General features: G+C 36.6%; 7 protein-coding genes across 7 annotated transcripts; 3 read left to right on the plus strand and 4 right to left on the minus strand.

Annotated features, from left to right (window-relative positions):
- Window positions 1–278: 278 nt before the first annotated feature.
- Window positions 279–3918, plus strand: FDP41_013471 (uncharacterized protein; the record flags this gene model as incomplete). Its single annotated transcript, XM_044704105.1, has 4 exons — window positions 279–320; window positions 417–534; window positions 591–1367; window positions 1430–3918. The coding sequence occupies 4 exons, from the start codon at window positions 279–281 to the stop codon at window positions 3916–3918; spliced, it is 3426 nt and encodes a 1141-aa protein (XP_044564970.1).
- A 13-nt stretch (window positions 3919–3931) lies between these two features.
- Window positions 3932–5779, minus strand: FDP41_013472 (uncharacterized protein; the record flags this gene model as incomplete). Its single annotated transcript, XM_044704106.1, has 4 exons — window positions 3932–4258; window positions 4374–4715; window positions 4772–5267; window positions 5322–5779. The coding sequence occupies 4 exons, from the start codon at window positions 5777–5779 to the stop codon at window positions 3932–3934; spliced, it is 1623 nt and encodes a 540-aa protein (XP_044564971.1).
- Window positions 5780–5807: 28 nt separating this feature from the next.
- FDP41_013473 (uncharacterized protein) lies at window positions 5808–6104 on the minus strand (the record flags this gene model as incomplete). Its single annotated transcript, XM_044704107.1, has 1 exon — window positions 5808–6104. The coding sequence occupies one exon, from the start codon at window positions 6102–6104 to the stop codon at window positions 5808–5810; it is 297 nt and encodes a 98-aa protein (XP_044564972.1).
- Window positions 6105–6606: 502 nt separating this feature from the next.
- On the plus strand, window positions 6607–9267 carry FDP41_013474 (uncharacterized protein; the record flags this gene model as incomplete). Its single annotated transcript, XM_044704108.1, has 1 exon — window positions 6607–9267. The coding sequence occupies one exon, from the start codon at window positions 6607–6609 to the stop codon at window positions 9265–9267; it is 2661 nt and encodes an 886-aa protein (XP_044564973.1).
- Window positions 9268–9346: 79 nt separating this feature from the next.
- Window positions 9347–12628, minus strand: FDP41_013475 (Peroxin 6 (Pex6), putative; the record flags this gene model as incomplete). Its single annotated transcript, XM_044704109.1, has 3 exons — window positions 9347–9878; window positions 9931–10075; window positions 10147–12628. The coding sequence occupies 3 exons, from the start codon at window positions 12626–12628 to the stop codon at window positions 9347–9349; spliced, it is 3159 nt and encodes a 1052-aa protein (XP_044564974.1).
- A 346-nt stretch (window positions 12629–12974) lies between these two features.
- Window positions 12975–13769, plus strand: FDP41_013476 (uncharacterized protein; the record flags this gene model as incomplete). The annotated part of the gene is made up of 1 exon (XM_044704110.1): window positions 12975–13769. The coding sequence occupies one exon, from the start codon at window positions 12975–12977 to the stop codon at window positions 13767–13769; it is 795 nt and encodes a 264-aa protein (XP_044564975.1).
- Window positions 13770–13810: 41 nt separating this feature from the next.
- On the minus strand, window positions 13811–14987 carry FDP41_013477 (uncharacterized protein; the record flags this gene model as incomplete). The annotated part of the gene is made up of 3 exons (XM_044704111.1): window positions 13811–14545; window positions 14664–14786; window positions 14841–14987. The coding sequence occupies 3 exons, from the start codon at window positions 14985–14987 to the stop codon at window positions 13811–13813; spliced, it is 1005 nt and encodes a 334-aa protein (XP_044564976.1).
- Between the last annotated feature and the right edge of the window lie 58 nt (window positions 14988–15045).

A 15045-nucleotide genomic window follows, 5' to 3' on the forward strand; every position in this document is an offset into this window, starting at 1 on the left:
TTCTGCACTCTCATCATCATCCAGAACGAGTCACTCGAATTCTCACCGCAAGTGGTTCTCGTCCGAAAAAAATAGTATTAATTGTTCCTTTCAACTGTACACCCATGCCCTTTCAAATTCATTTGAACAGTTGGGGTGAATGGCTCGAGTTCATTCATGACCGAATCGGAAAGGAACATGAAATCACTCAACAACACTTGAGGCGTTTCAAGAACAATAAATTGTGGTGTCCGAGACATCGAGATCGAACACAATTCAATGCGTATTTGACTCAAAATATGCACTCCACGGTTGCTCGAAAAACATTACCCATTCCCAAAGTAAGTATCAACACTGTTGTTGTTGTTTGAAATCCATTGCGATGAATCCATGTAATGATACATTCTATATGATGCGTGGAATGATTGGATGATTAGAATACCAAAAAATTGAAATATGGTTCAGGCTTTGATTATGATGCCGCTGAGAATGATACCAAAACTCCTTTGGCAAGATTGTGGATCATGAAGGATTTGATTCAAAATTCAAATTCAGGTAGGTTTGTGATTTTTAATGTTCATGATGAATGATTCATCGAATCAGAACAACAGACTACCGAGACCACCCAATCAAATCACCAAATCAGACATCTGATAAACTCGAAACAAATGATGACAAAATTAATTCTCTTTGCAAATTAATAAGAGAAAACTTTGATGATGAATTAAAGTTTAGGGTCGTTCGTATGATTCCAACTTTCAGTCAACAGAAAGCAACAGAAACGAAGGATTATGACTTGTATTTCTCTTCAGAAAAGACAAAAAATAACGAAGGAATAATGACTGAAGTTCAAGACCAACCAATTCTGACCTATCATAAGTATAGAATTCTTTCCAAGTACTTTAAATGGAAAATGGAAAAACACATGTTACACCATTTGGACAACCTTGATCTAAACAGGATTTTTCCATCAGGTATATCGATATACAACAGCATCAACTTGTGTGATACTACAATTTATTCCAAACTCGCATATCTTCTTTGTTTTACCAATGCCAAAAAGCAATATTTATGCGACAATAATAGAATCCCATATAACATATACAGTGCTTATCATGTGGTACTTAGATCTATTACGAAATGCATGTATTTTTACTGGCTGGAAAGTCAAGATGTAAATAATCGTTTTTTTAGCTTGACTGAGGATTTGCAAGATGATGTTGATAGTGATGACGTTTTTACATCTGATAAAGGGACATGTCTAGAAGTTGATGAAGAGAGTCTTATGAATTCTGTGTCACACAACGTAATAGAGTATCGAAAAATGTTTATTTCTTCTGATAGCTCCTCAATCTTTAAGAAAATTGATAAATTTAGAAATTTAGAGGGTAAGTTTATCCATTCTCTCTAATTATTCATAATTTTGTTGGGTTGTTCACTTTTCTAATAGATGGAGATCGAGAAATGCATGCTATATTTGAAAACAATAATTTGGAAATAATTGATCCAACAAAGATCTGTGCACACTTTGAAAAAGTTGGAATGGCAGTAGCGACAGAATTTGATTATTCTGCTTTGTCATCATTTGGAGTTCCCAATTTTCAAGCCTATCCAACGTCAAGAAACTGCTTCTATTTGAATAGTATATTTAGAATTGAGTTGAAAAAAGTTCTACCTTCTTTATTTAGTGACTTTTTCGATGATACCAAGGTGCTATTCAAAGTAATCACATTTGGAAACTTGTCATTGTATCCAATTACCACCTTGCTATTGCATATCATTTTAGAAAATGGAAAGACAGTGCCAAAAGATTTGAGTCAAGAAGATTTACTGAACAAACCTTCAGCTGGGGTTGACGAACGTATAACCTTGAATTTTGTGAACTTTAAAGCTGAAGATTTGAGCATGGTATTGACCAACGATAGGCGTCCCCGTAGAAACCCAATACCGAATTTAGTTACACCATTTTCTCTGTTAACCAATTCTAATTCCCTGACCTCACTTTATTCAAATAGTATGAAAGAACAGATTTTGAAGTATGTGGCGACTGGAGTCGAAACAATTAACTTGTGGAACTATGAAATAAGGTACAAATCCATTGGCCAAGAATTGTTGCTCTTACAAATTTTCTTTCCTCAATTGCATGACATTAATATCCTGCTCAATCAACGCTCGAATGAATACGATCGGTTAGGTCCTGTTGCCAATACGCTGATAGATCTTAATGCACAAACCATTCGTGATTTATGGCATAATAGGAACGATATTTCATATGAAAAGATTAACATATTGATCGAAGAACGCAAGCCCTTAATTTTGGATCTCAAGAATTCACCCACCTTTACGATTCCGCAGCCAAACGATGAAGATCCTTTACTTGAGAATGTACTTTTTTCAAATAACTCTGCAGCAACAATTGAAACAACAGAACGAAATGAAAAGGAACTTACTCTTAGAGTTATGCACATTGCTCAATTGAAGTGGGACCAACTGCAACATTTCGTACAAACTACTGGTCTTTACATCAACAGTATTATTGCACTATTGATCTATCAAAAACAAGTTCCGATGGCTGTAAAAAAGGACCTTTTAACTAAAGCTCTTCATGAGATTTCAATACCTATCAAAGATCTCATTTCAACTAAAAGCGGGAGCTATGCTGAAGGTGCGCGAATCATAGAGGAGTACTTGATATTCAAAGCAAATCAAAGAGGTGAAGGCCTATTGAATGTCACACAATTTAGCAAAGGACATAATTTTGGACAAAAATTGCTTTGCTTTATGTATTACGGATGGAATATATTCAAAAATAAGAAAGACCTTGAGAAATTATTCTTTATATTGCACCATAGTCCATACAGAACCGAAAGCTTGAAGGAATTAAAGAGTTTGCTGACTGCCAAAGTACTTTATGAAAATGGAAGCAGGCAATTATTTGTGAAATATTTAGCTCAACATATCGGCGGACAAATCAGAGAGGAAGAAATTGATGAAATTGTAACAGCTGTAGAATCTGGAAAACATCTCCCTCATTCAAACAATACTGACTACGAAGAATGCAAGAAAATATTAACTCTGTTTTTTACGTACCTAAGTAGACCAAAGCATGACAATTTATTCAAAGAACAAATGTTTCAACTCGATGCCAACAAGCAGTTTTTCATGATGTTGAGTGTCATTTCTCAAGGGGATATGGATAGTCTTGATGTCATTATGAATTTAGGTTATGAATTGGATTATTTTAGTGAATTATTTAACAAAACCTATACCACATACATTATCAAATCTCATCTAACACGTGAAGCAAAAACAAAGCAGTTATATCCTGAATCTATTGAGATGATCAGAGTTAAACAAATGCTGAAAAATATTTATCAGAAAGGATTGTCTTTGGATGAAACGTTTATGTCTTCCACTCTTGATGCGACTGTCTTTGAGGGTATATCAACGATCCAGGTTGACTTATTTTCCACAATGGTTCGCTCACCAAACGTGCCTTTAACAATTTTGCAACAAGTTTTAGAAAAAGGAATCAACAAGGATCAATTACTGTTTGCCGATGCTTACGGTAATACCTGCCTACATGCAGCATTGTTTAGTACTCTTGAGCATCCTTCCTTCTATCATGCGTTACTAACTAAACAACCCAGGTTGGTTAACATGGCCAATAGCGATTTAAACACTCCATTGCATATTGCATGTTACAAAATTGACTTATTGCCTGCCGTTGCTCGAGTACTTGTTGAGTACGGAGCAAAATTGGATGCATTGAATTGTCAAGGGCTAACACCATACGAAATTGCAAGTCATACGGTGATGGCTAATTTGGCTAGCTCTCATCACCTTGTCCAAGAGTTGTCTTGGTTAAAGCCAAATGTGTCAAACTTCAACAAGAGGGAAATATTCCAACGAATGATTGCAGAAAAGAGTATCAGATAACTCTAATTTTTTTTTATACAAGTGGGCGTGATAAATTCAGAATGGTTTTCAGGCTGTTGATAGTGAGAACATTGCTTTCTTCCAGCAATTGACGTAATTGGGTACCTTGATTTCTTTCCTCTAATGCCAAAAACAAGTTGTGATGTGTGGAAAGTCCTGAAATAGTTGCAAGATCGACAACGCTATTTTCTTCGTCGTTAGTTACTGGTTGCTCATTTGAAATAAATCCACACTTTTCTTTTTGGTATTTGAGGAGGTCCCAATTTGCGTCCAGGTCGGCATTGAACTTGTTTTCATACCTTATTTCTACCAAATCTAGCTCATCGATATCCTCACAAGGCTTTAGATTTGATTGATCGACCAAAGATTTGTGTACTCTCATTACTCCAAATTCTCGCTTCACTGATGGATGATAATTCCATACAGGAGCTGGCTACCGAAGTCATCAAACAAACTAAGGATATTCCCTCATATGCATTTTTCTCCATGTCCATGGCTTTAACAGCTTTAGCACTTGATGGATCTTCGTCATATCTAAATATCAAATTAATTCCTGCTTTGGCCAAATCAGACAGCAGCTTTGCAGGATTGGACCAGTTGATGGTGAGTTGTTCCAGCTCTGGTTTGGAGGGGGAAATTAATCTACACTTATCTTTATGTATCAATATGACAATGTCATCTAGCGAAGATGTGCCCTCACCTATTTTTGGTGTTGCTTGAAAAACACAAATATCCTTTCCAATATGTGGTGCAGGGAACAGAACCCATTTATGAAAGCTCTTGTCAATATTATTATCCTTATGTTAATCATTCAGTTCAATTCAACCGTTCTGAAATTATATTTGATACTTACATATACAACTGCTAAGGGACAAGTCAAGTGAGTAGTCATGAAGGTAATCAAGCCAGTTTCTGGCTCGTATGAGGAATTGGTTATTCCTTCACGAGACCATATTTTTTCTTTCTCATTCCACCATGCTACTTGAGGCTTGTCAGATCTGATGAGACAGCCATGAGGAGCTGGTATGGTGACTTTAGCAGGTGGTGGACCCTCAACTTCTTGGTTTTCATTATTCGTGACCGTATATGGTTTTCGTTTGATATGATGTGAAAGTTCTGTGATTTGTCGAATTTTCCAATCCTCACACGTATGAACTAGTGGAGGAATGTGCAAGAAATCAATCAAATATATTCCTCCTATCACAGTCACATCTTGAATATTCGGCGATGTGGATGAAAATATATCTTCAGACAAATGTACCACTCGGAGAGCAATCTCTTGATATCCCATTCCCTTTAGAGCTAGCTCCACATTCACCTTCATTTTATCAAAATCTACATAACGGATTCTGATTTGATGAACGTTGAGATCTTTTCTAACATTTCGACACTCCTGTACTTACAAATTTTTTGAAATATTTGTCCAGATACCATATTCAATACCTTTCTCTACCTTTTGAAATTGATCGTGGTCTGAACTCAAAAATTTATCAAAATATTGCATGATATGAGCAGTAGCATCATCTAAGGTTGCCAAGATGCATTCTGAGATTTGAGTTAAATATTTTTGGCAATGGGCCTGGATCGTTTTGTTTGACTGAGCTAAGGATTCAACAAAAATGTATTCCAACTCTCTGTACACTTTTGCTCCTTCCTTAATGAGTCCAAAATCTTCATTCAGATTTCTAGTTTCTTTTCTTAGTGACATTTCATTAATATCTTTCCATGAGGAAACAAAATTATTCATATCAACATCGTCATCCAGTTTCGGAAGATTATCACACTCGACAAATTTTTTCCATTCATCTTCTTCCTTTGCAATAGAAAGAAGAGATTTCAGTTTGTCCCGATGAGATGGCATTACTTCGGACTCAAATGCTCCCTTTTCTTCATTCAACCTTTTTCGCTCTTCTTCTGCTCTTCTTCTTCTCTCCTCCATTAACTTTCGTTCTTCCTCCTCTTGTCTTTTCCGTTCTTCCTCTTCCTCCTTTCTTTTCTTCTCTTCTTCCTCTTTCTTTAGTCTTTCCTCTTCCTCCTTCTTTTTTTTGCTCCAATAATTTTCTTTGTTTTGCTGTCATCTTCTCTCCCTTTGCCGATGGAGGTTTTGATGCAGAGCTTGACGATGTCATTCTCTTTGTAGGAGAAGTAGAGCTGCTACTCGTTGTTGGTTTGGTGCTTCCAGGCATTTTTTTTGATCGAGTTTTGTTTGAACGAGAGAAAAATCGTAAACTTTTGGTGGTTTGAGGAGAAACATGTTGTTGTATGAGAATAGAGATGAATGGATCAATCCTATATTCCGTGTTCTGAATATACTCATCATCATCATTGGATTTCATGATAGTTCATTGTTGGTACTTTTTCGCATTCATCAATGAACACAAAGACCATGCAGTAACAGAAGGGAATCCTTTCCACTGATGATGAATCGTGATGATGGATGCTTTTGGACTATAATAACAAACCGCAACAACTGCCTTAATCGGACAATTCGTTAAAAAAAATCACACTAATTACTGGCTGAATCGATTCAGTGGTGGTTGGCATAGATCTCCTACGAGAGTGAGTGGTTGTTGTTGTTGTTGTTGTTGTTGTTGAAGGATCAGTAATTGAACGTGCGTGATCATTCCGAACGCGCTTCGTCGTTCAATACGTATTTCCATCCTTTTAAGTTCGGAAACCACTCGAGTGATGAGTACATCCAGTACTACTGGTAGCAACACTAGAAATGCCTCCTATGACAGCCCTTCCAAGACAAGGCTTAATATTCTTGAAGCCTTGATGTCTCATGGAGGTGATGGAGGCAGTTACTCATCGGAGAGTCAGAATCAGGCAGTGGCAATCAAGACACAAGTGTCTAATGCCCTTAATTCAGATCCGTCTTCTCCGAACAGTCCAAGGAAAGAATTTGAGAGAAGGCGACGAAAGGTCACTCTTGCTCCTTCATCTCCTTTATTCCAAAAGAACGAAGAGTTGAACACATTGCTCACAACCATCAACAAAACGAATGATATATCGATCACGCTGGACGATTCCAAACAAATCCTAAAAATCGATAATGATGTCTATGTCAAAATGGAATACGCTAATGCTCAAGTTGAGGATTTGATGAGGCAGTTTTCTAAAGCCAAGCAAGAGTTCAAGGAAGGTACACAAAGACTGCAAATGGAATTTGAGAAAATGGACAAAGAAAAGATGGAACAAATTGCAGCGTTTACTGAGGACTTTAACGTAAAATATTCTTCAATGCAGAAAAGATATCAAGACGCTCTTTCAAAAAAGTATAAAGACAAAATAGAGGAGCTTGCACAGAAGATTGAGAACTATACCAAAGAACGTGATAGCTTGAAATCAAAACTCGAACAAGAGACAAAAAAATACTATGACGACATGCACAAGTTTATGTCACAATATCAAGCACAGGTTGACGAAATAAGGCAGAAGTGTGAAAAAGAATATGCAATGTCTGTTCAAGCATGTAAAAAGAATTATGAATCCGACTTGAAAAAGGCTGTTGAGAAATTTAACTCTCAAGAGAAAGAGTACTTTGCCAAGTACGCAATTCACAAGAAATTATTTTTTGGACTATTAACGTATTTAAGAGAAGTGAAGGATTCTAACGCAAAATTGGAGGTAGAGCTGCAAAAACAACTAACGAAACTTGAAAGTGTAAATAAGAAGGCAAGAAAAACGGAGAATGATTTACTCAACCAAATTTCTGATTTGCATAAATCCATTGAGCAAGGAAAGAAATTTGTGACATCTAAGTGTATTAATACAGATCTGACATTGCAAGAAATGGATAAGCAAGACCAACAACACCGCATGATTGTACAGGAAAGTGCTTGTAAAATAGAGACTCTTCAGGAGGAATTGGCAAAATGTAAAATAGAAATTGTATCATATAGAGATGAAATTGGTACTTGCAAAGAAAAGTATCAACAAAGGGAAAGATCTCTAAACGATTTGCGAAAACAAATAGAGGTCCTTTCATCTCGAGAAAGTGACTTACAAAAACTGTTACAAGAGGAAAAGGAAAAACGGGAAAAAATCCAAGGTTTGCTCGATGAAGCGCCTACAAGAGAAAACCTCAATAACTTATTGAAAACGGTTAAAGAAAGAGAAGAAGAGGTCGTTCAGTTAAAAGCTTCCCTTGTTGAAAGGGATCAAACGATAACGAACTTCGAATCTAAACTCGAACAACTACGACTCAATAATTCTGAGAAGGTTGTGCTTACAAGTGACACTTTAGAACTGATATCAACCCTAAAAAGCCAGGTAGAGTTGGCCACAAAAGAAAAGGAACGCTTGTCTAATGAGAATACGATTCTTTTAAGAGAGCTAGATCTAGCTAAAATTGACCTGGCTCAAAAAGCAAGTGAAATACAAGAAATTCAAGAAAGGCAATTTGAAAAAGAAAAGGAAGGCGAGCGATTGAAAATGATCCATAAAGAGGAATTGGAGAAGATGAAACAAGAATCAGAAAAGAAAAATGAACACTTTCAAACTGTGGTTAAGGAATTCCAAAGCAAGATGAACGAGCAACAAACTAGGATCTCAACATTAATGGATGAGCTTGATCAACAAAGGATTGTTGCTCTCACAATTGAACAAAGAAATAAGGAAAGAGAAAACGAGCTGGCATATTTGACATCATCACTTGACCAATCAAAAGAAGCCCAGGAAAAGTTACATGAGCAATTACAAGCAAGTAACAACAAACTCCAAAACATTTTAATTCATTTCGAAGTAGAGCGACGAAACTTTGAACAAGAATATCAAGACCTGTCATCACAGAACAGAGCGTTAATGGTTGAGTTGGAGGAAAAAGATCAAAAAATACGAACATTACAAAATGAGGTTGCTTTACAAACATCCATAACAGAACAAAATGTGGACATGAACGACCTATCTCAAATGCAGAAGCTTATTACAAATCTTAACAGACAAATACGGACGTTGAGAGCTGAGGCTGACTTGAGGGATTCAGTTTACAGAGATGAACGAATTGAAATGAAAGAAAAGGCTTCAAAACTTGAAAAAGAAGTTTCTTTGTACAAAGACAAATATCAAACTCTCCTCACAAATTCACAATTCAACAACATTGGTAACAATAACACTTCCCTACTTGAGGAGAATACCAAATTGTCAATAGAAAACAAGAAATTAATTTATGCAAACAGAACTCTGATTGCTAAAATTGCAGGAATGAATGGTGATGCTTCGCGCAACTGGGAGGAACTGTACAAACAAGAGCAGCAAAAAACAGAGAAACTTCTAGAACAATGCAAGAATTTCGTATTGAGAATATCACAATTAGAAGATGAAAATTCAAAATTGAAGAATGCCTGAAAGGAAGAAAGAAAAGATATTTTGATTAAGGGAAATATCAAGGCTCGATTTCCAAAAACTGTTGGATATCAGATAATATTTACTTTTCAAATGTTCCTTGCAATGACTCGTATCTCTCTAAATCCGCTACAGAAACAGATGGTGTAATGTTCTTGAACGCTTTCTCGAAATCGTCATGAGACACAACGATTTGATGTGACTGCTTTTGCGAAATGTCACCCTGAGAGGTGGCTCTGCTGACAGCATTCATGAATGCATCTGTGCAAATGGCATAAAAATCAGCGCCTGTTAAATTGAATCTGCTTTGTTCCAACAGCTTTTCAAAGTCAATATCATCCTTCAGATTAAATTTTCTTGTTAGAGCTTTCAATACTTTCAGCTGTTCTTCTCTAGATTTTGAAACTCCAAGATAAACCAAACGTTCAAATCTACCAGGCCGTAATAACGCAGGATCAATAAGGTCAGGTCTGTTGGTCGCACCAATCACAAACACTCCCTTGTTGGAGGTGTCATTATCTTCATCTCCACTGGCACTACCAATGTCATCCAACTCAGCAAGTAACTGAGAAACCACTCGATCCATCACACCTCCAGAGTCACCACTAGCTCCTCTGTTTGGAGCCAAGGCATCTAATTCGTCAAAGAAAATTACACACGGCTTACACTGTCGAGCTTTTTTCAAATACAAGTCTCACATTGCGTTCACTTTCTCCAACATACATGTTAATCAACTCAGGACCTTTCACACTCATAAAGTTCAGTTGACATTCGGTGGCTACAGCTTTTGCAAGCAATGTTTTACCACAACCTAAAGTTTTCATACATGTGTGATTAATATCCGTATACATCATCACATTATTGGATGTAAAAAATACTTACCAGGAGGTCCATAGAGCAACACGCCACTTCTTGATTTCAAATTATGAGATTGTAGTGGTGATTGAATGATATCCAAAATTTCTTGCTTTGCATGCTCCAAACCACCAATGTCCTGCCAATTGACTGTGGGAATAGACACATTGGTAGTGCTACTAACATTACTTCCACTCACAGATGCAGCATACTTTTTGTGCCATTTAAGTCCCCCTTGTATGATGTGCTTGTGTGAAAGAGTGGATAAATAAACATGAGGAGGTGGAGTATTTCCATTTTCTTTTGATGTGAGCTTGTTTTGTGTGTTCATTGATTCGATAACGGCTTGAGATTTTGAAATTTGGACAATTTTGTTGAGATCGTAAATGGAGCAACCACTTGTGAGCTTGACGATCTGTGAAGCAGAAATGTCAATATTACAAATACTGCCTTCTGTCATCATGTTTGTTGCTTGTCGAATGAATTGCTCTCTTGCATCTTCACTCAAATTTTTCCTTGCCTCAATTTTAGTAAGGAATAAATTCTTGAAAACTGGACTCAATAAATCTAACGAAGAAACACTAGGAATAAAAATTAATGGAAACGAATTATTCTTTGGCTTGAGGCATTGTTTCAGGCACTTCACAATTCTAATTTTTGAATGTTGTTTCACACTGGCTCCACCTCCGCTGTTACTTAGCTGATCAAATGCTTCAAAGTGCTTGACATAGAGTATACATGGAGTGCATTGTCTTGCTAGAGCAAAACACTGTGACAAATTTTGGGCAGTGATCGAGTCTGATTCATTAATAATTTCAAATGCGTTAATTTCAAGCAGATGAAATCCATACTTGGCACAAATTGAATGGATTGCAATGGTTTTACCAGATCCTTCCTCTCCATATAACAGAAAATGCTGTTGCACCAGACTCTTTTGTGCTGAATTACCTTGAGGAAATTGTTTGTAAATTGAAATGATAGGTTCAATATATCGCGACAGTTGTTTTGTAACGTTCAATTCATAGTAATCGGTTAATGGAATTTCAGAAGGAATGTAACCTCTCATAGGTTGAGCGTTCGTAATTAGAATGGTTTCAGAAGAAGATACAATAACTGAGTCATTGCAATCTTCATTATCCACTTCTACACTATCCACTCTGTAACAGGTATAGTCTGCATGTAAAGGATCAATTCTCTTGACTGTTTCTAATTGCGCAAGTACTTGAACTTGCATCGAGTCGTCAGATTTGATAAACGAAATGGTAGGGTTGTTGATCATAATTATCTCATTCTTTCTCAACACTCGCGATTGAGAAGAAAAATAAATATCGAGTTGTTTTTCAAAAAGCCGTTGTTCAATTCTTTGTTCCTCTTCTGTACCAGAAATAAGAGTAGTTCCAAAATGGTTTGGGCTTTGGATTGGTGTTAGAATAACCTTTGAAGCGGTCTTTGGTGCATTAACATTTGAGGTAAGTTGTATTTTGTTGGGTCTTCCAAGATTAAAATATAACATATTTGTCATAATTGCTCCTTCGTAAGGTAAATCTTCTCCATGAACAAGTGTTATGAGAACGGACTGTGAAGAATTAACTCGTCCCCACATTTTATCCATACAATTCAATTTTGCAAAATAGCTAGCACTAACTAATAGTAAGGAATGAGGATCTTCTTTGGAATGGGCATTGTAATTTGGTGAATAATTTCTCAGAATGCTTAAAAGATTGTTTGTGGTAACATGATGAAGTTGATCAATTTCAATAGATTTCTCAGTTTTGTTGGCAATAAAATCTGAAGAAAGAATATCATCAAAAGAGTCGTCATTGTTGTCTAGCATTATTCCTTCTAGCCCTGACAATGTATAAAGTTGTCGATTAATAGCCAAACCAGGTTCAGTGAGGATAATAAATTTTGTAATTTGGCTATCAATGATTCCTTGAAGTTGAAGTTTTGTGTCGACAATTTGAAATTCAATAGTTACATCGTCTCGGATAGAGAAAATATTGAATCTTGTAGACAAGGTTGACACCTGCTTTTTAACAAGCGACGGAAAATCAAATTCATTCTCTTCAATCCACTCTCGAATAAACGAAGAGTTCACATTTTCTGATGCAAGTGGCTGTACAATAACTTGCTTTAGAACAGGAACTGATGGCTTTTCAATCATTCGAATTTCTATCGATATTGGAAAATATATATTCAGTTCTTCCTTCACTTTCATAAAGTTTCTAATAAATTCTTCATCTACTGCAAAAGTTATTTCTTCATTTGGCCTATGACCGTCATCTAGTGATACTAATAATTTACGAACACGTTCCGATACCAATGCTTGCACAATAAATCGTTTGTTCACCATCAAAAAAACCTCCTTTCCTCCATGCTTGACCCCATTCACAACCTCACTTGTTCCCGATGATGAGCTGATGATGTTCAACAAGTCATGATCCAAAAATTGATGCCGAGCAGCAAGATTGAAACCAGAAAGTCGGACGAGATGAAGGCTTGCTTTCATTTTTTGTTTCGAAATTTAAAGGACTGAACTCAGTCTGAGTCAATGGAAAGTCATTGTTTCAAAATTCAACCAATGTCGCCGTATAATGGTATACCCAAGAGACGAACCATTCAGATGATGAATGGAAAGATTCCCGTCATCCATAATAGATGAATCCACCAAATTTATACATTCCATCCACTCTCCACTTTGTTTTCATTTCCATTCCTCTTCGAATGACTTGTTAATAAAAATAAAAGCCTTTGCCAGACTTTCCCAACAACAAAAACAAAACAATTTCGTATATTGGTTCAAGTCCAATTGACTCATCATCTTTTATTCTCTTTCCCTTTGATCTTGGCCCATCATGTTGTACGGCTGCGTTCCTCCTTCAACGGTTGTAAATACCCCTTCCAGCGGTTACCACATTTCCTTTGACTCGACTTCGGAGGAGTTTGATAACACTTTCCCAGTGGTTTTAATGAATAGAGTGAATCCTCAAAAACACCTCTCCACCATTCAAACATGTTCCCAAATTATGAAGAAGCACATGCAAAAGATTGATGATAATCATACCAAGCTTTTTCTCAAAACATTCCTCATCATCATGTTGGGATCCATTCTTTGTGTGGGTCTATCTTGCTTAATTTACTTTACAGCCTATGCTCATAATCCAGAAAACGGAGTATGGGTATGGATTGTCTTTCCATGTTCCTCGATCTTCATTGTTCTTGGAGTTGTGATTTGGTCCTTCAGAAGAATTGCCCACATCACTCAGGTCCATAAGGATTGCAAGAAGGAACTTTCAGAATATTTGCAAAGTGAGAATCAAAACTTTTACTTTTCACAAGGCATTCAATATGTTTTGAGATATGAAATTGCAGTGGTATCAAGTACCAGATATAATCATACATTCTCTTACAAGCATTTGCTAACAATGCCTATCATTGAAGTTTATGTGAATAATACCATTGTTCCAACTCAAACTTTCATCATGGCCACACCAATGGAAGGTTATCAATCTTCAGTCACTGGAGTGAATGCGACTGTCGTGACCCAACCACCAGTGGTGACCACCATGTATTCTCAACCTGTTCAACCAATGGATGAATACGCAAAGCAAAACAGACCTCTCTTGGCAAATGATGGCAACAACATTTAAATCGTTGATGTAGAGTCTGAGGACGATACTTGCTTTAAGAATTAAGGCAACGATGGTTGCGCTTCATAATTTGAAATATTTGTCACTTCAGACCGTTTAGCGACTTCCATCAAAGTTGCATACTTGCTTTCAGGTAGAATAAAACCATTACTAATCCAAACATAATTTGTCAATACCCTGCAGACATAGTCGCATGTCAAGCTCACACAAATCATTTGTTTTCCTGAAGTTGTGGTCAAGCATCGACTCTCTAACACCTTTTTCAAGAGGTGACTTTGAAAATTATTTGTGACATCCTGCTCTTGGCATATGATTTCAAACTGTCCATTCGGAGACTTTAATGCACCCTCTCTCAGATGGTTCAAATAGTCATTCATGAAGACTTTTTCAGCATCCTCAAATGAAACATTTGGCTCCAAAGGATGATATATGACCGTAATGACATCCCCGCTTTGAGGATTCAAAAACGATGCAGAAAATGGTCCTTTCTTTGAGTGTGCATCGACTGACACGACCATAAACTCCTTTGGAATGCAAGGTTTAAATACTTTTGAAAATGGCAGGTCTGAAATGAGTTTGAATTCATTTTCCGATCCCATGAGGGGCATTGTCCCGTGTGACGACGACAGTCCCTTGTTGGGATCATAACATTCAACCTTATAACGAATTTTAATCGATCCAGACTTGGCCTTCTTCAAAGGAAGTTCCACCGAGTAGGTTTTTCCTCTTTCGGTTTGGTCAGAATTCAATATAAGGGTTGCTTTGCCAAGGAAATCCTATTTTGAATAACATGCAAATTCGTGTGAATGTGATCATATTCAAAGATTGAAGTTAGAAATGAATGCATGGATGAATGAATTAACAAATTGTAACTACCAATGATTGAATGCATACATTACGAGAAAATCGATCATAGTCGTACACTTCAAAACCAATCGTGACAGGTCCTTTTTCATTCATAATATAATAAAACACAAAGGTATCATCCCAAATTGGATTTAACGTCTTTTTGATAATCTAAAGATCATTCATAGAGGTGAGTGTTTTCAAAAAGAATTTTTCAAAGCTTACTTTTGTTTTTTTCTCCAAATACTTGTTCAGAATGATTTTCACATAGGGATCGGAGAAACCATTGAAATCGGAAGCCACAAGATGTGAAGCACTCTCCACTGTGAGAATTAATCGGTCGTTTATGGTGAATTCGTGTGGTTGACTCATATTAAGATTACTATTTTTTTAAAAAGAGGTATTTCTTCATTTGTCTATTTAAAAAGAA

The sequence above is a fragment of the Naegleria fowleri genome (genome assembly GCF_008403515.1).
Source record: "Naegleria fowleri strain ATCC 30894 chromosome Unknown tig19, whole genome shotgun sequence".
Classification (NCBI taxonomy): Eukaryota; Heterolobosea; class Eutetramitea; order Acrasida; family Naegleriidae; genus Naegleria; species Naegleria fowleri.